This window comes from Eublepharis macularius, chromosome 1 (genome assembly GCF_028583425.1).
Source record: "Eublepharis macularius isolate TG4126 chromosome 1, MPM_Emac_v1.0, whole genome shotgun sequence".
In the NCBI taxonomy this organism is placed as follows: domain Eukaryota; kingdom Metazoa; phylum Chordata; class Lepidosauria; order Squamata; family Eublepharidae; genus Eublepharis; species Eublepharis macularius.
The window spans coordinates 72,838,405-72,862,868 of record NC_072790.1 but is presented as its reverse complement, the minus strand read 5'-3'; the positions used below and the strand labels follow the sequence as shown (position 1 = coordinate 72,862,868).

Here is a 24,464-nt window from a genome sequence, read left to right as displayed (position 1 = left end):
AAAATATTTCAAATGAATAACTTGAATTAAATGGGAAGAACCAAGAGCAGAGGCAAAGAACAGTAAACAGAATTGATCTTTGCCACATTGTCTTCTTGCTACAGCTCCTTGTGTCCTGAAAAACTGCTCCTGATTACGGCTGCAAGAGCATGTACATTTTTCATTTTTGGGTATTCTTTAATGTTTGAGGACCATAGCTTGGCCACTCCAGATTATTTTTTACAAGATAGTGACATTTGTATTTTTTACCTTTCTGCTTCAAGCCATGACTTTTAATTGATTAAAATACATTTCTTTATGTGAAGTGTTAAAATACTTTTTCTGAGCAGTACTAAATATCTTCTTTTGCCCTTTCAAAAAGGTGGGTATTGCCTAAAGATATCCTGTTGTTTAGGTTTCCCTTAGGGTTGCCAGGTCTCTCGGCTCCCCAGGCGGGAGATTGTGAGCCTGGCACTTACCCTTGCTGGGTTCTGTAATTTTATCTTTGTGCATGCGAGTGCTCCCAGGTTGTATGATGATGTCACTTCCAGGAAGTGATGTCATCACATGGGTCAAAGGATGGCCCGCAGGTCGAAGGGTGCTCCCTGCACTCCCCAAGAGACATGATTCAGGCCAAAATGGGCTCGCTGCAGGGTGCTGCGGGGTGCGATTTGGGCCGCCGTGGGCGCAGGAGCCCAGTGTGCCACCCAGGGGGCACCTTGGGTAGCGTGTCCCCCCTGCCAGCCAAGTAAGTGGGCACGGGGGAGGGAATGGTGGGAGCAGAGGACCCCCTGCCCCGGGCAGGGGAATGGCAACCCTAGTTTCCCTATCTATGCAAACAAGATTTTTCTTCCTGTTAGGCAATTCCTATATGACAGTGGATATTATTTTTCTCTCAGTCTGTTCCCCGTAACCAGGAAAAAAATGTCCATGCTATTTGTTCTCTCTTTTAGAAATCACACTGCTTCTTATTGTAGACTCATAGAATTGGAAGGGGCCTTACAGTCCAGCCCCTGCCCAATACAAGAACAGCCCAAAGCATCCCCAACAAGTATTCGTCCAGATGCTCTTTCAAGACTGCTAATGGGAGGTAACCCACCACATCCCTAGGCAGCCAGTTCCACTGCTGGATTACTCTTAATGTGAAGTTTTTCTTACTGTCCAGCCGGTACTTTCCCTCTTGTAGTTTAAACTCATCCTCTGTCCTATCCTCTGTTGCCAACAGGAACAGCTCCCTTCCCTCCTCTAAGTGACAGCGTTTTAAATACCTCCTCTTCTCCAGACTTAACATTCCCAGCCCCCTCAGTCTTTCCTCATAGGACTTGGTCTCTCCCTATGAGGCCTAATCATCCCGGTTGTCCTCCTCTGCACCCGTTCCAATTTATCCACATGCTTTTTGAAGTGAGGCCTCCAGAAGTGCACACAATACTTCAAGTGGGGCCTGACCAACACAGTACATAGTAGGACAATGACATCCTGTGATGTGGATATTATGCCTTCGATTTGATATTATGCCTTTGTTGATCCACCCCAAGATTGCACTCACCTTTATTGCTTTTGCATCACACTGTCTGCTCATATGTAGCCTCCATCCACCGATCATATTTAGCTTCCCATATTGTTCACAAACACTGCTACCCAGAAGTGTATCCCTCATCCAGTATTTACGCTTTGCATTGTTGTTACTGATGTGGAGAACCTGGCACTTATCCATGTTAAATCGCTTTGGTCTCTCTGACAGCTGCCCTACAGTGCCTACCTACCCCTAGATACTCTTCTTTGGATGCATTTTCTTCCATTCATTTCTTAAACATCTCCTTTTTCTTCCTTAGCTCATCACAGAGCTCTCTGTTCATCCACATAGGCTTCTTAGATCCTCTACTGCATTTCTGTCTTGTTGGAATGGTGATAGCTCGAACCTGCAAGAGCTTTTCTTTTAGGAGAGCTTATCCTTCACTTGGTCCTTTCCCTTCCAGAATTCTTGTCCATGGAATAACTCTCATCACATCTCTAATTTTATTAAAGTGTGCCCTACTAATCACTTCTCCATAAGTTTCCACCACCTTTACACCTTTAACCAACTCTTACTTGTTGGTTAATATCAAGTCCAGTATATCTGAGCCCCTTGTCTCTTCCTCTACCATTTGAGAAAGGAAGTTGTCGGCCAGGCAAGTCAGGAAGTTGTGTGACCCTAGAAACGGAGCAGAGTTGGACTCCCAGGCAGCACACATCAGGGAAGCTGAAGTCTCCCATAACTACACGGAACTATTTCTTGTATACCCTATTAAGCTGCTTCCCTCCCTTATCTTCACCCACTTTCCACTAGGTGGGTGACAATCAAGCCCTTTCCTCTCATACAGCTCCACTCCACTTCCTCTACAACACTTCCTGTTTTTCTTGAATAACTCATACCTATCCACTACTGTATTCCAGTAATGGGAATCATCCCACCAAATCTCTGTAATACCTATTAAGGCATATATTTCCATCTGAATTAGTAGATCAAGTTCCACCTTCTTATTGCCCAAGCTTGTATTTTTTTGTATATAGGCACTGGAAGGCTTGCAACATGCCCCTCCTTTGACGTAGATTTCCCAGATAGGTCTCTGCTATTTGCTCTCCTTCTTCCCTGAAATCCTTATGCCAGTTGTCTCCATTCCCCTATGATATCAGTTTAAAGCCTCCCAATGGCTCTCCCCAGGTCCCTTCCAAACATATTCTTCCATATCCTTGACAGGCCATCTTCAAGAAAACATAGTCCATGGTCCCGGAATCCAAATCGCTCCTGCCAGCACTATCATAGCCTGGGTGTATATTTATAGCCTGGGAGAAGCCAATGGTGGGAACCAGAGTAAGAGCCTAAGGCCTCTTTGCCTGTGGTTCTTAGATCCATGAATTACAGCCTATGTCCTTGACCAGTTGGATTGACCTAGAAGACATCAGCCCAGGTTGTCTTGATTACTTTTTGGATCTTGCTTTTTTATATACTATGTTTGTAAATTTGAGAATTTTTTTTGTAAGCCATTTTGGGTCATTTTAGCTTCTAGGGAGAATTCAGGCTTGATTTGATCTAGTACCCACTTATCTGTCTCCTCCAGCACCATATTTCAAATTATTTATTTATTTATTTATTTAATTACATTTTTAGACCGCCCTCCCCATCAGACGGGATCAGGGCGGTTTGACAACAAATTAAAAACAGTAAAACATTATAAAAACATTAAAACATCGTATAAAAATCATTAAAATGAATAAACTTTCTTCCTGTCAGCTTTCTTCACCATCCAACTTTCTTGTATTTCCGTGTTGATCTTTCAGCATCCCAAGCCATGGCTTGAATTTCCCTTTGATTTCTCGGATCTTTTGGAACAGATCACTTGTTCTTCGTTTTTTGTTGTTGTCTTCTATTTCTTTGCACTGGTTATTATAATAGATTTCGTTGTCTCTGCGTACAAGTTGCTGAAAAGCTGCATTTAGAATGTTCACCCTATTTCTGTCACCTTTTGCTTTTGCTTCTCATCTATCTTTAGCAATTTTAAGAGTTTCCTCAATCATCCATTTAGGCTTCTCCTTTCTTTTGGCTACAGGAATAGTCTTTGCACATTCTTTCTTGATAATATCTCTGGTTTCAGCCCATAGTTCTTCTGCCTCACAATCAATTAAACTTAGAATTGCAAATCTTTTATTTACACAGTCTTTAAACACTTCAGGAATATTATTTAGATTTATTTTGGCACTATGGTTCTTTTAGCGTTTCTCTTCCGCTTTATTCTAATTTTTGATATTAGCAACTCATGATCTGTATCACAATCAGCTCCTGATCTTGTTTTAGCAGAGAAAATAGCGCTTCTCTACCTTCTGCTTCCAATTATGTAATCTATTTGGTTCCTGTACTGGCCACCCAGCAATTTCCATGTATTAGAGGTGGGCACAAACCGGGAAAAAATGAACCGTGCAGTTCATGGTTTTTCCCATTTCACGAACCACGAACTTTCACAAACTTGACCCAGTTTGTGAACCGGTTCATGATTCGTGGTTCATGGGGTTTAAATACCCTTTTCTGTGCTGCTGCAAAGAGGCACGGAAAGGAGTATTTCACCCCCACAGGCTTGGATCAGCGGCTTTCGGTGATCTCCTCGACAAGGAGCTGATCTGGGGGTTGAAATGCCCCTTTCCCTGCTGCTGCAAAGTGGCAGGGAAAGGGGTATTTCACCCCTGCAGGCTTGGAGCAGCTGCTTGTCGAGGATATCCCCAACAAGCAGCTGATCCAAGGGTTGAAATGCCCCTTTCCCTGCCGCTTCGTGGCAGCATGGAAAAGAGTATTGGGGTTTAATGTGAACCAAACAAACTGGCAGACCAGTTTGTGGAAGTTCATGGAAAACAGGCTTCCATGAACCGCTGGTTCGCAAAGCACAAACTGGCTCAATTCATGACAAACTTTAGTTCGTCTTGTGGTTGGTGCCCATCTCTACCATGTATACCTTCTTGTCAAGAAGGACAATGTTAGAGCGCCCTATCTGGTCAACATCCTCCCTCACAACCTCAGAACAGCCTTTACCTCAATTCGGTTCCAAACTATGCCCACAGCGCTGCTAGCTGAGCACTATGCCAAAACACCTCAAGACCTCTGCTACTGTATTTGTGGTGCTCACGTTGTGGAGGATTTACCACATTACCTACTATCCTGCCCACTTTATGCAGAGCCAAGAATAAATTCCTAGAAGAGTTTTTAATTGGTTTAAACTCCTCTTCAGACTCTGAGAAATTGTTTTTTCTCCTGTCTGACTCTGCTGCATTTGTTTCTTATAGAGTCTCTCTGTTTGCCTTAACAGCCAAGAAAATCCGGGCTAGAGTTGTTTCCAGAGACAGCAATGGTTTTATCTGACTGGTATTTTCTGCCTAGATCATTTTAATCTTTTAATATTTGTACATATGTTTACATGTTAGAGTGCTTTATGTGTTTTATTTGTGTGGGTTGTAATGGCCTTTGGCTACAAACAATAAACTTACCTATTACCATGTATACAATCATCTTTTTGGGGGTTGCCTGAAGCACGTGTTAGCAATGACCAGGTTGTTGGCTTCACAAAATTCTATGAGTCACTCCCCTGCTTCATTTCGTGATCCTAGTCCAAATTTTCCAACTATGTTTGATTCTGCTTTGTCTCCTACTTTTGTATTCCAGTCACCTATGATTATCAGCATATCTTGTTTAGGTGTATGATCAATTTTTTCTTGGACACTTTGCATAAAAGTTTTCCATTTCTTCCTCCTCAGCATCTGTAGTTAGAGCATAAACTTGAATGATGGTAAAAGGCCTATGGTAAAAGGCCTTTATGTAACAGTACCTAATCATTTTTAAGATGCCTGCTAGTGTATGACATCCCTAATTGTATGGGTGCAATTGTTCAAGAATTTCTATACTAGGGGAAAGTACTTATATATAGAACCAGAGTTAAATTATTTTAATCAGACAGTTTTAATTCTCGGAATTTCATTTAAGAATTTGGTACTTATTTTGGTTTTTTTAGCATTGGTCTTGGCACTATATATATATACTATACTATATATATATATATATATATATATATATATATATATATATATATATATATATATATATATATATATATACTCGCACATCAACTTCTTATCTACTTTATATTGCTGATGTGACAAATAATGGGTAACCAAAAAACTTAAAAGAATATATATATATATATATATATATATATATATATATATATATATATATATATATATATATATATATATATATATATATATATATATATATATATATATTCTTTTAAGTTTTTTGGTTACCCATTATTTGTCACATCAGCAATATAAAGTAGATAAGAAGTTGATGTGCGAGTTCATTTCACCAAATATAAAATAGTAATTATATCCTAGGATATAATAGTAATTATATCCTACAGAAATGTATTCAACTTGCGGGTGGGGCAAGCAGGGCAGTATTTCAATCCCATAAGACGCTGTGCTATTTTCCTTATGCATCTTTCAACAAAAAGGTTTCAAAGGGATACTCTGTGGTGAAGCTGTTGAGTGAGTTTTATTTAAACTGTAGATTTCAGGTGCAGTGAAAAAATTGTATTTATGTCAAATTATATGTTATTAAGATATTGTTTACTCCAAACAAGTATAAGGACGCTACAGGGTCAGATAATGTATAATGATCATCACACCATGATATGACATCTACAATAGTTTCTCATCAATAGGAATTAAAGAAAATGTACTCCACCATTATGATGAGGGGGATCTGTCTTTGTCTACATTGAGTCATAGTGAATTTTGTATGTATGTGTTTATGTGCATTTTTCTGGGGAGGGGGTCCATAGCTTTCATCAGATTCTCAAAGGGGTCCATGTCCCTCCAAAAAGTTAAGATGCAAGTTGTGCAGTGCATTATTTATTTATTTATTTATTTATTCAATTTATATACCGCCCATCCCAGGGGCTCTCATTGAAATGTGACATACCTGCTACTATCTCTTGAGGGTTGGGCTTTGAGGTTTCTTTTGACCTTTTTGACTCCAATAAGTTGAGTTTCCTCTGTACCCATGAATACTGACATACCCTCAATATTTGGGAGAACAGACATCTGAAGAAGTGGTCTCTACTACCCAACAGCATCTTGTGGCACAATAAATGTTCTGATCAACATAGCTACTCCTTTGGAATCTGTTACCACAATATATCCACATAGCTAGAGATTCACTGATTAGTGTCTAGGTATCTAAAAGACATTTTAAATGTAATTTACTATCTGTAATGAATTCAAGTAACAATTTTGTTTCAGTAAAATGTTATATTACAAAAGATTTTACTGATGTAAATATTTATTTAAAATATTTTTATGCCCTCCTTTCTCCTGAGTACTCAGGGCCTGTAAATAAAGTTATTTTCATTCAGTAAAAGTAGAAGAATGGAGTTCTTGGTGGACCATACTAGCTGACAGGAAATTTTTTTAGTAACTTCAGGCAGATGCCCATAAAACAGACCTGTGCAAAGTTTGAACTTACGAGCATTTAAGGAAAAAAAACAATCAAAAATGTCTAAAAATGTAATTCTCTAGCTGAAACAATGTCACCAACCATGTACTATGTCTACCAAGATTTTTTTAGAGAACTCCTGTTTCTGAAGTCCCAGGCAGAAGAAAAACACAACCAAGCCCCGTTGAGCTATCATACATGGCTGTGACTTGCATTCAGCTTGAAGGTCACATTATACTGGTCTGGTTTAAGTCTCTCCTTTACGGCTTTAGTCAAGAATGAGCAAAAATGAATATCCTGTTAGCACAAAATTTTAAATTACTTCATAAGACAAAAGGAGGAAATAACTTTCAAGGCCCTAAACACAAATAAAGACAAAACTCAAGACATAAAAGGGTTTCTCCTACAGGATTCCTTAGCATCCCTGAATATCTGTAGAGCTAAGAACTAAAAAAAAAAAAACTTGGAGGAATGCAATGCTAAGATACAGATCATCAGACAGACACTGTGCAAACAAATATTTGCAAATGCTATCAGACAAGTATAAAATGCACTGGAAAGTAAAAGCATCATTTATGTAGGACATAGCAGTGCTAAAAATACACCATTTTAATCCTGGATGAGGATTAAAGTTCTTTGTAACAAAAAAAAAAGAAAGAACAGATTAAAACATCCATTCCTGATAATCACTTTGTTATTTGGAACGTATTCTGCTTTTTTTCAGTTTTCCTCACTGTCTAAAAAGAAATAAACCACTCTTAATTAAAACTTTTAGCTAGCAATGAAAATCTAGCTTTATCCCCCCCCCCCCAATTACGTTCTGGTAAATGTGAAGATATTCAAATTTGCCTAAACTAGATGTACACCACTGTTTATCCCCCTTCTGAGGAAAGTGACACCCTAACAACAGATGGAAGAAATCAAGGCCTTTGCTGTCTATAACCCATTGAATATGTAACCACTGAAGCAATTCTTTGAGCTCACCCAGCTGCAACATTGTGCAGAAAGCAAAACACAGCATTTTACTATTGTCCAGATTATCAGTCTTCTGTAACCCCAACCCCACAATGGGGTTCTTTATTTATAAGTGACAGTTTTGCTACTTGGTGAGTGGTAAGTGTCATCAAGTTGCAGCCAACTTATGACAACTTCGTAGGGTTTTCAAGGTAAATGAAGTTCAGAAGTGGTTTGCAACCTGGTAGCTCCCTTGCAACAACCCTGGACTTCCCTGGTGGTCTCCCATCCCATCCAAGTACTAATCAGGGCCAATGCTGCTTAACTCCTGAGACCTGATGAGATCAGGCTAGCCTGGGTCAGGACAGATTTACTATTATCAACCCATCATAGATACTGCACCCCAGTCGGAAAGAAGAGGCAGACACAAGTGTTGGGAATTAAAGGGCTGCTTTATTGAATTAAAACAACATATTTTTCAACACGGCAAGGGCCTCCCAAACAGGTCAGGCCCTGGGGTCACTCCTGGACCCTGCCCCAACCTGTTTGGGAGATCCACCAACAGCCCCAGGGGCGAGCCATCCATGGTATGGCTGTGACCTGGCCGGCCTGGCAAGCTGGTTCACCCTCTTGAAGCTCCCCCCGCCCGGCCGTACAGCTGCAGGGGGGACCGGCTTGTCCAGGGGTTCCCCACCCAGGGCATCTGACCTTGCAGCTGGGCCATACAGCAGCCAACTGCTTCTGACAGATCCCAATTCCCCACCAATGGGGATATGCCGGGGTGGTCACCAGCCCACTCATTTTCCCAACTCCTAATCTACCACCATTAAGGCCAAGCCTCTGTTTAGGTCTTCGCAACCCACAGGAACCGTAAAGCCACCCAAACCCTTGCCACGTCTCCTCCAAATAGTTGTTCCGCCATCCCCTCAGTAGAGGTCAGCAAATGCGGCACAGATCTGCAGGTGGTAGACATTACTGTGCCCAATCCCAGTCCAAGCTTCTTGTGTACCACAGACGGGGAGCATTGAACAACAAAACCCGGGGCCCAAGCTTCATGCCACCCCCAGCAGAGAAGCCTTGGGCCCCACAACACAGAACTTCCCACACCCAGGCACCCAGGCCATGGGCCCAAAACAAAACAAAAAACAGCTTATTGGCACCCCCACCAAGCTGAGGGCCCAACAAAACTTCTTGCCACCCCAGCAGGGAAGCATGGCACATACAACCCTGGTCCTCACCATGAAGAAGCCCAAGGCCTTGATCTGCAACAATAAGCAAATGGAACATTCTGCCTATCAATGCCAGGCCCTCTCCGGTCTTATGACCGACCTAGGAAAAAACACAACATTACCCACGAGAACTGTAATAACCTGCATTAACTCATTGGCTAGGGCTCCTTGTCCACCTGCTGTTGAGAAGAACCAGAACCCTCCAGCCCACGCCTCTTGCCCTGACTTGCCCACTTACATGCTGTAAAGGCATGTAGACCCCCAGAAACTGGGCACGCATGGCGGAACTTGCAAGGCTCCCTAGTACAAAACCCCTGGTATGCAAAATCCCAGCAAAGTGTATGAGCCACAGGGGCCTGATCCCCAGGAGGGCAGGTGCCTGTTGGCGCGGAGGACCATTGAACCAAGTGACCGTTGTCGGAGCGATCACCAGCATTGGGCCGAGCCGGGGACATGACTTGCAGCCAAAGGTGCTGGTCGACCTGATCCCAAGGCAAGGAAGGGTTAACAGCGGCTTGCGCACGGAACTCTTCATTGTATTGCAGCCAAGCTGCACCAGCAAAGTCCTCCTGTATATGATATCCATATACTGGAACAGGAGGGCCGCCCTCCATGGCTGATCTCAGGCGATGACTCCTGCATAAATGAGGAAGTCCGGCAACCAGTTCGCCCAAGTCCTGTCTACCTTGCGGTGTTTCAAGTGTTCCTTGTCACGCTCCTCAAGGTCCTCCTTATCCTTCTTTTCTAATTCTCTAAAAAGGAGGGTGAACACATCCACATACTCCCCCTAAGAATCTTTTCCCTGGTACCAGGTGTAAGGTGGTCCCCAAAAGGCATGGCAGTATCCCCAAAGGGGAGTGCACTAAAAGGTAGCAACCCATAGGTTGACCACGAGGAACCGTAATATGAGCCCCAAGGGGCCACTGTGCCCTTACCCGCTTGTGACTGGATGACATGGGCGGCCAACCGGCCACCCCAGGCAACGGACCCACAAAGGCGGGCTGGCCCCACTGTGGCCAAAAGGTACTAGGACACCCTGATTGTACTGTGTTCGCCTGTGCATATGGTGTGTGTGACCTGCCAGGGAGCACGGGGGCAGCAGCCTGGCCCCAGGGCCCCCATGGCTATGTACCCCTCCGGTTGGGGAAAAATAACTTACCCTCCATATCTGAAGGTTGCACTGCAATGACCACCTGCCCAGCATCTGTTGACGCTCCAGCCTTGTCCAAAAACGCACCTGCATGCGTTAGAGGTGAAGCGCTTGCTCAGTCACCTTCTGGTGTAGCTGGGGGACCTCCAGTGCTGGACGGACCCTCAAGTGCAGAAATGCAAGACAACAGGTTATTAAGGAAGGCAGAGGTAGATGCTGCCCTCACTGGCATCTTGTGTGCCGCTGCAGAGTTGGCATTGGCCACACTCCGGGCCTGCTCCAAAGCAGCGATCCTTTCCAGCAGTTGCTGCCGACTAGGGCCCCTGTCCTCATCATCAGAGGATGAAAGGGTGATCAGAAGCCACCATGGGGCGGACATCTTGGCAGGCTGTTTACCCTGGGAAGGGCCATATTAGCCCCTTTTGCCAACTGCCCCAAACAGGAGCCCTGCATTCTTAACCACTAAATCAGATTGGCTGCTCAAGACCACGCACAGAGGGCACCCCAGAGCCTGCGATATCACAAAGCCTTGGAAAGAGTGCCCAGGGCCAATATAAATGGCCGCCAGAGCCAGCCCTAAAAAGGGCCACCAATGCAAGCACACAAAATGGCCACCAGACAGCCTAAAATGGCCACCAGCCCAGTACCTGCAGTGATCCCAGAGTATCAGCTACTCGAAGCACTGGTAGGAGCGGGGTCAAGGGGCCAAAGGCTAAAGCCCTCCTAACAAATCACCCCCCAAATATCAAGCTGCCCGAGTGGGGTGGTGGGTGGCCCCCGCCACGGCCGCACATGCTAGAGCGCTCTGCAAGCACGAGCTCAGAAGCAGCAAATAGCCCAAGGATGCCAACCCACAAGGCACCACTTAAAGCACCTTCCAGAGTGTTGCATGGGGAGGGAGAGGTGAATCACACACAATGGCCAGTAACCTGCCAAGAAAGGTGGCGGAGACAGGAAAGCCATGTCAGGCGATGCCCAGCAAGCACCCCCAGCACAGAGACGAATTTTGAGGGCCAGGGTGGGCTCCACGCAGCCACTCAACCACACAGGGAGCCACACTGGGGGGGGGGGAGTATCAGCCCATGCAAACGCTGGCGGGGCCCAACTCATCTGAGACCCTACCAGCAAACTGACTTGCGCTGCCAGGAAAGCCCACCCAGACTGCCCCAAAAGGCATGCCGGCAGAAGGAGGCTCCATGACCTGAAGACCCTGCAGCCAACCACAAGCCTTTCCCGCCTCCGGACCACCTATCTGCGGGACAAACCCCCGCACTCCTCTGAAGCTGCCTTGAGTGCCGCCACCAAACCGGGCTGCCAGGAAGCCTCCGTGCTGCCGAAAAGCCTCCTTGCAGCCGTCTCCACTCCTCGTGTTGGGTGAGCTTAGCAAAACGCTGCTGCTTCACCCAAACACAAGGTGCACTGAAGCGTTGAGGGGTGAAGCAGCAGTAAAAGACCCTCCATAGATCCACCCCTCACGCATGTTCCCCGTGGGAAGGGAGAGCACCAGCGCTGCCTCGTCCTCCTCTGGAGAGGCAAAGCATGGCCCCTGGTTGTAGCGGCTGTTGCCACCAGCCAGGAGTGCCATATAGTTGGTCAGCAATAAGTACATGCATCCCATAGCAGTATGCAACCGTAAATATAAGTGCTCAGAATAAGTAGACTGACTGACTGTTACTCTGGCTTGATGTCACACAATTGTGCTCATTTGGCAATATTACCTATGAAAGCTATATAAACATTCAGAAACAAATGAGACATAAAGGGGATCAGTATACAGGTTCCTGTTCAAAATGTACACTTGTTTATTTTTTTCAGACCAAAGAACTGAACGATGGGCAAGAGTTGCTGTTTATCAAGATGACTAAGACAATGCCCATTCAGATGATACTGATTAGATGATAAACATTCAGCTCCAGGATTTGTGCTGTTCTCTCTTCTGGACACTTTCATGTGATGTCCCACCAAAAAGCAGGCCGTGTTAGCTTCTCAGAAGACCATATAACAATATATGTGGCATATAAAGCATTAATTACAACTATCTTCAAAAATAAAACGGCAGTTTTCAAAGACTTTGTATTGAATAGCACCAGGTAACACATTCTACAAAATGAGCATGCTTTATAACAAGGTGTCTAAGCAATGACAGTTAAATATGAATCTGAAATAAAGCAACTAGGTTGCTATAAGGACAGACAAATGGCTGGAAAAAATGACAAGTGGGGCTTCTAGGGAGCTGTTGATCATAAAGTGAAACAAGCCCAAAAATCTGTCCAAACTGAATTTTAATTTAAGTTGCAATGCAACCTCTGATCTATGGATATCAAATGCTTCTAAAATCTAAGTATCTAGACCTGGGTCCAAAGAACCCTGTGGCAAGAACATGCATTTAAATGTGAGCTCTGGTTCAACTTGCCTCAATTTCCCAACATGTGCCATACTCAAGGAGCTCTCAAAGTCTTCCTTACTTTTCATTAGATACTGCCAGAGGCAGATCTCAGAAAGAAAGACTACATTGTTGCGGCAAAATCTCACAAAGACAGCCCTTTGGATGTAAGTATGTTCACTAGTGATTGTCCTTATTGTCCCAGATTTTTAAAAAACTTGCAGCACAATCTTACATTGTCTTACATTAAAAACTTCATACCACATTCTGAGTGAGTGAATCATAAATTTACTTAGAAGATGCATCTTACTAAGTAATGTTTACTTTCTGGTAAACAGGGTTAAGATTGTAGCCCAAGTTATTTAGATATACATATTTTTGTCACCATTTTAAATATCTGATTAATTGAAATTAATTAACCTGATCAATTCCAAAATATATATTTAACTGTTAGGGCACAGTGTTATTTAGGAATGATCTAGATATACATTCACCAGGTACCTGCCAGTGGCAGGCAAACTTCAGACAATTTACCCCTCTACATGCAGATCGCTGGTGATTGGCAGGAGGAGGTGTACCACCTGGCAATCATTCACTGATGGCAGGAAGCCCAGGCAAATGAGTGACAAGACATGGGAGGGCACATGCATTTTCTGCCCGGTCTGATTCTTTAAGAATCAGCCCAAAGCTTCACTTCTGGAAGTGACGTCATTGTGCTCAAGGCCCAGGGGATGGTGCAGGTAAGTGCTGCACCCCCTGCCCTTGCACTAGTTGACAGAAAAACCTGGCAACCCTCTCTAGGTAACACACCAGTTTCTAAATTGGATCTACACACACACACGCAAATACACACACACACAATGGCAAGGAAATGTGTGGTATGGATGATTAGTAATTAATTGAGAATGAACAAATTTTACAAAATTCAAATGCCAGTCTGTAAAAGACAGAACTGTCACTAAGGCTTCAAATTTTCCAACTGGGAATGTCTAACTGAATCTCTATCATTAACACAGAATACATTTTATTTTATAAATTGGACTTCAGAGAAATACTGCAGAGACCTTTTAACTTATGGAAGTATAAATAGTCAGTGGCTAAATTGACTAACATAAAGAGGGTGATCATTTTTCTAACACCATTTTCATCAAACTGTGCTGCTAGGAATCCTGAAGTTCTTTGGAAGCTAATCAAACATTACAAGCTGATGGAAAAAGTGGCAATATGAAGGCCCAGAAAAAAACAACATAGTGTTGCACTTACCTGTAACTATTGTTCACCGAGGTCTTCCGTGCAGGCACACATGGAACTGCGCACTCACAGGCCTGCCAATTCAGAGGTTACTATACCTAAAAATCCAGCCAGGGGCACCCTCACCCTTCTTTGCACATGCACGGCCATCTTCCCACCTAAACGGCACCTAGGAGGGCGGGGTGCCCCGATACCCTCAGTTCCACCGCCATACTCCCCAATAAGGTAAGACTTAGTGGGAAAGGAGGGAGGATATGTGTGCCTGCACAGAAGACCTTGATGAACAACAGTTACAGGTAAGTGCAACACTGTTTTTCATCATCAGTCTTCCTCTGCAGTCCCACATGGGACATTAACAAGCTTTATTTACCTGGGAGGTGGAAAAAACTCGCTGTCCTCTATGAAAAGATCAACTGAAGTACTGCAGTTCCCACCGCAGCCTCTTTCCTGTCCAGGATGTCCAAGGCATAGTGTTTCACGAAGGTGTCAGCCGAGGACCAGGTCACCACCTTGCAGATGTTGTGCATCAGTACTACTCTCAGCAGAGCTGTGGATGACGCCTGTGACCTGGTAGAGTGGGCACGCACCTCCAGAAGGCACAGTAAGTCAGCATGTCTGTAACACAATCTACTTGCTTGTACCACCCATCATGCTATAGTCTGGGCACCGGCATTTTTCCCTTTATTAGGGCCAGCAAAACAGACAAAAGCTGTGACTCATTTCTTACTATAATGAAAACTCAAGTACATAGGTTTGGAGAGTGGGGCCAGAACGGAGATAAGAAAGAGGAAAATTAGCACAAAAATATTTCCTGCTTATCTAGATATAGACTTGATTACTTGATTGATTGATATATATTGTTCTGCTATTCTTACTTTCTGCTCTTAGAATGGCTCATCTATAATATATATAAAGGAAAAGAATGTTAGAAATGATATAAGGAATAGGATAAGTGGATTAAAAAGCGTAACAAATAATGTCTATCGAAAACAAATGTCTATAGAAACAAAGGGAAACTTGAAGGTATATGGGGCATTAATTATATATTTAGTGGCTTTTTATATTTGGACTGATGTATCTGTCTTGTGGTGAACCTGTTAAAGATTGATTTCTTGCTGTAACACCTTCCCCCTACTATAAAAGCTCAATAAAAAATGATATGAAAAAAAAAGCTGCGAGTCAGTTCTGAAATTCCTAGTGCGATCTGAATAAAAAAGGATCGCCCATCTAACATCTAAAAGTTTGGAGGGCCTTTTCTGTTTCATTAGACTGTTCCATAAAGAAAACAGGTAGAATTATTTGCTGTGACACATGAAATTTAGATGCAACCTTAGGGAGAAAATATAACTTCGTCCTCAAAACCACCTTATCAGGGTATATTTTAAGAAAGGATGGTTCAATACATAGTGTGGCTATTTCGCTCACCCTCCTTGCTGATGCAATCACCACCAATAAGGCTACCTTCAAGGAAAGCAGCCTCAGGTGACAGGTAAGGGTTCAAAGAGCTTATTCAGCAACTTAGCTAAGACTAGTTGAAGTGACCATTGTGGAACTACCTTTTTGGCAGGAGGAAACAAGTTATTAAGGCCCTTCAAAAACAGCTTAAAGGTATGGTGTGAGAAAACAGTCTTATTGTCTATTGGCGCATGGAAGGCAGAAATTGCTGCTAAGTAAACCTTGACAGAGAAATTGGATAACCCCTTGTGCTTTAACTCCAATAAATACTCCAAAACCGTAGGTAGTGGGCAGTTAATTGGATCCGAGTGTTTCTTTTCCACCCAATTTCTAAACTTATCCCATTTCAGACTATATGACTGTCTTGTTGACATGCGCCTGGCATACAGAATGACGTGCGTCACAGCTTCCGAGAGTGACCTACCGGGGTTATCAACCAAGCCGTCAACTTGAGTCTCTGTATGTCGTGGTAGAGTATTCTGTCCCACGACAGGAGATCTGGAACCAGAGGTAAGTGACAGAGTTGGCTCTTGAGTTTCATCAGCCCCTGGAACCATGGCTGTCTCAGCCAGAAGGGTGCCATGTCCGATTGCAGTTTGCTGACCACTCTGGTCAGTAATGGTATGGGAGGGAATGCGTAATAAAGCCTTCTGGACCATATAAGCTGAAAGGCGTCTCCCAGGGAACCATGACCCTGACTGCCTCTTGAACAGTAGGATTCTATCTTCCGGTTCCCTTCTGATGCAAATAAATCCATGTCCGGAAATCCCCAGTCTCAGAAAATAGTATCTAGATACATGTCCTTTATGGCCCATTTGTGAGAATCCCTTCCTACTCTGCTGAGCCTGTCCGTGATCACATTGTCCACCCCCGGACTGTGTACTGCTTGCAACCAGGCAGAGTGTTCTACTGCCCAGGTCCAGATGGCTAATGTTTTCATGCACAGGTTCCTCGAATCTGTGCCTCCCTGTTTGTTGACATAACACATTGCCGTAGAATTGTCTGTAAGGATCAACACCGACTTCCCTGCTACCACATCTGCAAACGAGATTAAGGCGTAATGTATAGCTTTCAGTTCTAAAAAATTAATGTGGTCACTCTCCTCAGTCGCTTCCCATGTCCCATGGATATAACGACTGCCGCAATGTTCTTCCCAACCTAGGTTAGAAGCGTCTGTGGTAATGGACAGATCTGTACTTCTATGGCCAAACTGAACCCCCTCTAACAGGTGTTCATTAATTACCCACCAGTGCAACAATCTCAGAATCTCCCTGGACATGTTCAGTTTCCTTTCTTGCTTTCCTTTCCTTTCCTCTCTCGCTATGAAAAATGGAAATAAACCATAACTGCAGTTGTCTCATTTTCATCCTAGCCAAAGGCACCACAGCCATGGTGGATGCCATGAAACCCAGTAATGTCTGTATCTTTCTGGCGGACTGAAACCAGCACCTCTGGAACATCTTAACCATTCCCTTGATTTTTTCAACTCTGTCAGGCAGAAGGAAAGCTCTGTTCAAAGCTCCATTAAACACCGCCCCTATGAACTGAACTTCCTGAGAAGGCATCAATTTGGACTTTTTTGATTTACAAACAGTCCCAAACTCAGACAGGTACAGAGTGTCAACTCAACTTGCCTACTCACATCTGCCTCAGACTGACCTACAATCAACCAGTCATCTAGGTAAGGGTACATGCATCACCCTAAAGTCCTCAGGTGAGCTATGACCACAGCCACGCACTTGGTAAAGACCTGCGGGGTTGTCGAAAGACCAAATGGCAGGACTTGGTGCTGATACACTTTTTTGTCATAAGTGAATCTTATGTACTTCCTATGTGCCTCACATATGTGCCTCCTTGAGGTTAAGAACTGCGAACCAGCAACCTGATGTGAGTAGTGCCATGACCATATGTAGTGTAGTCATACGAAACTTGCGAACATAAATAAACTTATTGAGTTCCTTTAAATCCAAGATTGGTCCACGGCCTCCATTTTTTTTTATTGACCATAAAGAATCTGGAGTAGAACCCCACTTCTGGTTCCCCCTCCATAACTTGTTGTACAGCCCCTTTGTCCAACAAAGCCTTAAGTTCTGCCCCTAGTCGGGGCTAGGGAGTGCGTCTGAGATTTTAGGAAGACTCAGGCGAGGAAAACTTTCAAATTCAGTTTTATAACCTTGATAAACAATCTTCAAAACCCACACATCAGAAGTAATATTACACCACACAGGAAAATAACTACACAAACTATCCCCAAACACTGGCTCTGATCCTTGTACTAGTCATAATTGTTTCTGATGAACATTATGCTCTTTAGACTGCTGTGACTGCACCTCTTGATGTGGTCTGTGATTCAATTTCATTTTCTGAAAGGAACTTTGATTGGTTTGGTAAGGCCATTGATTAGGATATGCATACCCTAGGTAGGGTTGGTAGCGGTATGCCCCGCTCTTATATTGGTGCTGTCTAAATTGGCTTCTTCCTTGTCCCTGCTGAGCATGGGGACTCACACAGTAGGACCTAGCTGTTAAGCGATCTTTACACTTTTGGGATAGGTACTCATCCACTTTTTCGGAGAATAGAGTCTTTCCCTTGAAAGGTAAGTCCTCTACTTTATTTCTGGTCTCCACGGATAACACCATCGCTCTTAACCAGGCATGTTGTCTCAGAACCATGGCTGAGGCCATTATTCTCACTGCTGTGTCCGCAGCATTTCTATTGGCATTAATTTGGTGTCTAGCCAGGCATACCACCTCCTCTGGGATGACCTTCGTGAAAGATCTCTGGTCTTCTGGTTAACTTAGCATGAAAGGCCACCGCCTTACCCCATAGGAAAAGCTGGTAGGCCCACATCATGGCGGATTAGATGGCAACCTTGATGCTCAGAGCCGCTGATGAGTAAATTTTTCTACACATCACATCCAACTTGTGGCCCTCTTTGTCAGATGGAGTCGAAAAGGCGTCTTGCCTCTGCCTGGTCTGCATTTCCTCCGTAACAAGGGAAGATGGGGGAGGATGTACAGAGAGATGCGGGCATGCCTCATCTTTAGTTCTGTATAGAGTTTCTGCTTTTTTAGTGGTGGCGGGAGCAGAGGCTGGTTTCGAATTGACCGAGTTCATTAAATCCACAAACTCTTCTATAATATGCAAGGCCACATTGGATATAGACCCCAAGTATATGTGCTTCAGGATCTTTTCCGTTGATCTCGGCTCTGTCGATGTAATCTCTATCTCAAGAGCTTTAGCCATTTGCATTAGGAGCTCTGAGTAGGAGCAAAAATCATCAGTAGAGGAGGTTTCCCCCATCTCTCCCACCGTCTCCTCTAGCATCTCCGATGGTGGACTGGAGCTCTCTCTCCCTTGGAACAGCTCCTCAAAGACTTCTGGTTCTGACAACTGGAATGCCATCCTAGAGCTGGAGAACGAGTGTTGTCTGCGGACAGGTCCAGGGGATGGATCTCTAGGCAGAACATTAGTGAAGAAGGTTCTCCCCATGTTCGGTTCATACTTGTACCATCTCCCACGGAACCAAGAGCTCCCTTCTCTGGAGTAATAGCTGCCATCTCTCAGGGATCGATGATATCTCTGCCTCCTGCAAAGAAGTTCGCCTTCCTCCTCCAAGGACTGGCCCAACCAAGACTTGGAACAAGTAGAGTGGGACTTTGTGTGAGCGGAAGGCATCCAAGGAGGGTCAATAATAAGTACCTCCTGTTCCAACCATTGCTCCCTCGGGGTCGATGGTACAGGCTCCCGGGTATCCAGGTGCTTCGACTCCTTAGTCTTCTTCCAAGGAGGTTCCCTTCCTGTTGTCTTGGTCCTCCCAAGACTCTTTTGGTCTTTTCTCCTTCAAGTTTGATTTCTAAGCCTCAGTGGTCAGATCCGATCTGGACGAAGGTCCCGGTTCTGGACTTGGTTCCCTGGGTGATTCCAACAGACCTGCAGTGGTAGTAGTCGATGCTTTGTGCAATCTTGGGGTTTTTGAACCTGACCAGGTTGGATCTGATCACCTCATTGTGTCGACGGATCCAGATGGTACTTGGCTCCTTGGCATCTTTGAACCCGACAAGCTCAGTCTGGCAGTCAACGCAGGTGCTGGAGCCAAGGTCGGATCCGAGGTCTCGGTACCACCAGCCTGGGCAGGCTTTTTGGCCTCTACCGGGGTCTTTGCCGCATCCAATGCCCTCTTCCACAGCAAAGCCTTCATGCAGCCATCCCTCTCAGCTCTCACTTTAGGGATGAAGTTAAGACAGTGCCTACACAACTGAGTGTTATGGGTTTCCCCTAGGCACAGTAAACATAAATAATGACCATCTGTCTTGGTCAACTTCACATTGCACGAGGTGCAGCACTTGAAGAGAGCTGTGTCAGACATTGTCACCAGTCCCAATAAAAGTAGAAGAAAACAGACTTATCTCAAGGAGCAATCTAGCTAGAACCTCTTCCACCGGTGGCAAAAGAGGAACTGAGGGTATCAGAGGGTGCCCCACCCTCCTAGGGGCCGTTTAGGCGAGAAGACGACCGTGCATATACAAAGAAGAGCGAGGGCGCCTCCTGCTGGATTTTGAGGTATAGTAACCTCCAAATCGGCAGGCCTGTGTGTGCGCAGTCCCATCTGGGACTGCACAGGAAGACCGACAATGAACTAATGCTCCTAAGGACATTTCTATCAGTTTTTAAAATGGAAAAAATGGATAATTTCAGAAGCATGGGAAAAAACCCTATGAAATAGTTTCTTTTTGGGGATAAGTAGAAGACTTGATAGCCAGATATTAAGCAGCCCAAGAATCCCAATACAGTGGGAGACCTCCTGCTGGTTACCCACATTCCCCACTGGCACATCCAAGGTCAGTAGGAGAAAAATGGGGTGAAATGGGGAAGTGTGTTTGCATTGCCCCAGTGTGCAATGTCACTTCCAGTTTTCACATCAGGGGGCAACGCTTTAGGATTCAGCCAAAACTGTAGCCTCACCCCTAAAGTAATGACATTCTGTTTTTTGCTGGCACGCCTGTCCCTGCTCCCCAATTACTCCTGAGGTTGGGGGTTCCAGCTGCAGCTGGCAACCCTACAACATATGCTATTAGCCATGTTATGACTGTATGGGACTATTGCTGTCCAAACACATCTTCTTTTCCTTATTATAAAATTTGTCTCTTTATTTTCAATGTTTATTATTTCCTACCTACCAAATGACAAAAACTAAGATACATATGCTAAAGTAGCATAGGATGCAGAAGTATGCAGTTCTCTAGCTCTTTAATGTTGAATGTATTAACAATTCTGCCTGTAGACAAGCAAGGCACTGATACCTTTAAATTCCATAAATATACGAAATACAATTTTATATGATGTTGTCAATGATGCATTTTATGCCATTAAAGTAGCAAAAGAAGTTTAGGCTTGATAAGAAAATAAGATTACATATATTTCAATTTTGCCCAACATTTCCATTTTTCCTCTCTCTAGAAGATAAGTCCTTTTCAAGGCTTCATAATTTCCAGAAATTTGACACCTCTAAAGAAGAATGAGGGAAGTTGACACGGCATAACCTGATCTCAGCCTTTGGAATCTAAGTAGGGTTGGTATTTGGATCGAGGGACCACCAAGACAGACTCTGCAGAGGAAAGCAACAGCTTTTCACTTGCCTTGGAAGCTACTTGCTGGGGTTGTCATAAGTTTTATTTTATTTATTTATTTATTATTTTCTATTTTTTATTCCGCCCTCCCTGCACAGGCAGGCTCAGGGCAGATTACATCCAATAAAAAACATTCATAATAAATTTTTACTTTAAAAGCAGTTAAAACCACACAATAACAACAGTACAGTATAAATATTTAAACATTCACAAGATGGTAGCAATTGACTAATAGGAGGCAATCAATCTGCCATTTAGGACTGCCACTTAAAAAAACTGGATGGTTTAAACACCCGTTTAAACCGTAAGAGTCTTGGGTGAATCCCAGTGTTTCCCCTAATGTAATGATGTCACTTCTGGCAACTTGATGACACATACGTATATATATAGAAAATAATAAAGACAAATTGCCTATAGGAAGGTTTGTACATCTTTACTGACCTTCCTCTGTAATACAACATAGCAGAGGAATTGGGGCATGTTCTAGGGCACACTTTCAACTTGCATGAGGCAACAGGACCCTGGGCCTGATGGCTAGCATACATAAACTGATACTACACCTACTATAATACATACAGATGCCAGGAGAGGCACACAGGTAGGGTTGCCAGCTGTAGCCTACAACTCCTTAGCAGGAACTGGGGAGCAGAAACACCAGTTTAAACCATAAGAGTTTTGGGTGAATCCCACAGTGTTTCCCCTAATGTAATGATGTCACTTCTGGTTTTTCAATAGAAGTGATTTGCATGCCCCCCATTTCCTCGCAATATTTCCTGTCAATCTTAGAAGAATCAGGGAGGAATGGGGGTAAAGTGGCAAGTCTGTCCTATACACAATAGGGGGAGAAGGGGGGGGCAGCACTCACATTTATGAAGTAATGTTATCGTGCTGGCTGTGGGAGTGCTCCTGCGCTTTGCACAGGGCTAATTCTTAAAGAATTGGCCCATTCAGGGCTCAAATTGACCCAGTGCAAGGGGTGGGAGCACCCCCGCGGCCTGTGTAATAACGTCACTCCTGGAATTGACATCGTCACACCACACTGGGAGTATGCCCTGAGAGGCCCATTCCCGTACCTTTCCTCCCCACTAGCCAGGTGAGTGGTAGCGGGGGGCGGAGGCTGAGAGCAGGGAATCCCCCTCCCCCTCTCCCTCTCCCACCGGGGGACTAACAACCCTAACACACAGGAGTTTCAACAAGAAAGGCAATTGCATGTGCAAAAGACCCTCTAGGAAAAGGTCAAAAATTTGAAATCTACTGTGCTAGCATTAAAAAAAATGAAATCTAGGCCATTTTCACACACTCCCCGGGAGATCGCGCAAACTCACAGCATGAAGCATCTTCCTAGCACAATCTCTGGGCACAATCCCCTTTAATGGCCTGATGACATCAGAAAAAAAGCCATTAAACAGGATCGTGCCAGGAAATCGCATTAGGAAGATGCTTTTATGCCGTGAGTTTAGCGCGATCTTCCAGGTGCGTGGCCGTGTGAAAACGGCCCTAGTAGCTGGGATCTAAAGTTCGACACAACTTTGTAGCATATACATTGCACAATAAGGGACTCAGCACACAGATTAGAAGCCTAGCAATAAAACTGCAGATTGTAACCAGACATAACTTCACACTGAATAAGTTCATCATGCAAATGTACTTTATTCAACATCCATGCTTGAGTTGAACCTTAGACCAGCAATCCCCCCTGCAACATTCGGTACCCAACTTGATTTCCAAGTCTGACAGCCATGGCTGAGAGGTTCTATTTTCTTATAATATATAAATACCCATAAAGTAATTAACTTAGAGTGTAATCCTAAACAGAGCTACACTCTTCTAAGCTCATTGACTTCAGTGGTCCAAAAAGTATGTTACAGTGCTGTTTAGGGCAGCACTGTAATTGAATAATTAATCACCTTCATGGATTCTGATATTATTTTTAGGCCAAATAAATCAACGTTCTGAAGTATATATTTAAGAAAACTATCTTAAATGCTAGCTGGATTTCCTAGAAAATTCACTATAAAAATGCAACTCATGGAAGTGTGGTTCTAATAACTATAGATTTTATTTGGCAATATAAAGAGTAAACCATATGAAATAGAAGGTATATTTCAATGACAGAACTCTTACTCCTCCTTCCAATCAAACTCTCTATTAATTTACTACACTAACTTCCCATATACTGTAATAAGATATAGATTTTTAACATACAAGTAAATGGATATAAATATGTTTTTCTCCTCCAAAAGGATGTCTTATATGATTCAGTCAGCTGTTTTACTATTAAAAACAAGTTTTCTAATGGAATAACTGTTTAAGAACTATCTTTAAATTTTTAATTGCTAATGATACCCTTTGTCCTTATCTAGACTCTATCAGCACATACAATCCAGAAGAACAAGTTTTTCCTATTGAATAACTAAACCTTTAGCATAATGGTTCACATTCATAAGTTTCACATATATTTAGCAACATTAAAATGGTATTTAAAGAAACATGGATTCTAACCACTTTGTCCTCCTTTTGGAAAGCGTCCAGGGAAGCAGAGGAAAGAGGAAAAAAGAAAAGAAAGGAGAAAGGAGGGGGAAATATTAATTAGAAGATAAAATGAAATATCCCCATTCTTAACATGAAAATATTCATAGAACTACATGCACAGAACAGATACATTTCAACAATACCCAACACATTTTAATAGAAAATATGAAATAAAAATGGAATGGATTGATCATATTTCCTGTTTCTAGTTTTGATATCCAGAGGATCCATCTCCTTATTCAAAGTGGGTTAGACACATTCATGGAGTGTAAGTTCATCAATAGATATTAGCCTTGATTACTAAATGGTAGGCTGCTAGGAGGCAATAATGAAGGAAGCTTTGGTCTCTGTGCCACTGCTTGTGGGAAGATGCTGGATTAGATGAAACAATGGGCTGATTCAGCAGGACTGTTCTCATGTTGTGGGCCTGGCCTCCCACTATAGCCCTTTGCTAAAACTGTTTTTGAAGGTTCCACAAGACATGAAGGAAAAACTGGCAACTTATGATTGTGCACATGTGACACTTTTTGCTTATGACTTTTTGCTTATGGTCAGAGTTCTTCCGATTCCAGACAAAGATGTTCTAAAAGTTACCTGTGGTATCCCACTAAATGAATATACAGTATCATATTTAGGGATCTTCTGGAATCTCAATACCACAACACTGTACACACAGCTGCATCCAGTCCTTTATTTAGTACAGGAAGAGTCACCAGCACTGTTCTCTTAAGAGTCATCATCTCTTGCCACACTTATAAGTCTATGAAGGATTACATTTGTCCTGTACCATTTATGGAGGAAAATGGCACAATTCCATGTTTAATTCAGATGAAAGTAAGGGGGTTCCTTAGCAGGGGAAGGAAAGCCAGCTGTCTCTACTTTC

At 43.4% G+C, this 24,464-nt stretch overlaps 1 protein-coding gene across 3 annotated transcripts in view; it reads right to left on the bottom strand.

The window, feature by feature from the left end:
* RIMS1 (regulating synaptic membrane exocytosis 1) overlaps positions 1 to 24,464 on the bottom strand; it is a 432,846-nt gene that overhangs the window by 266,411 nt on the left and 141,971 nt on the right. For all 3 annotated transcript variants that reach the window (XM_054998089.1, XM_054998175.1, XM_054998012.1), the window contains exon 3: positions 23,552 to 23,563. In XM_054998089.1, coding sequence (XP_054854064.1) covers positions 23,552 to 23,563 — 12 coding nt within the window. The remainder of the gene's footprint in view (positions 1 to 23,551; positions 23,564 to 24,464) is intronic.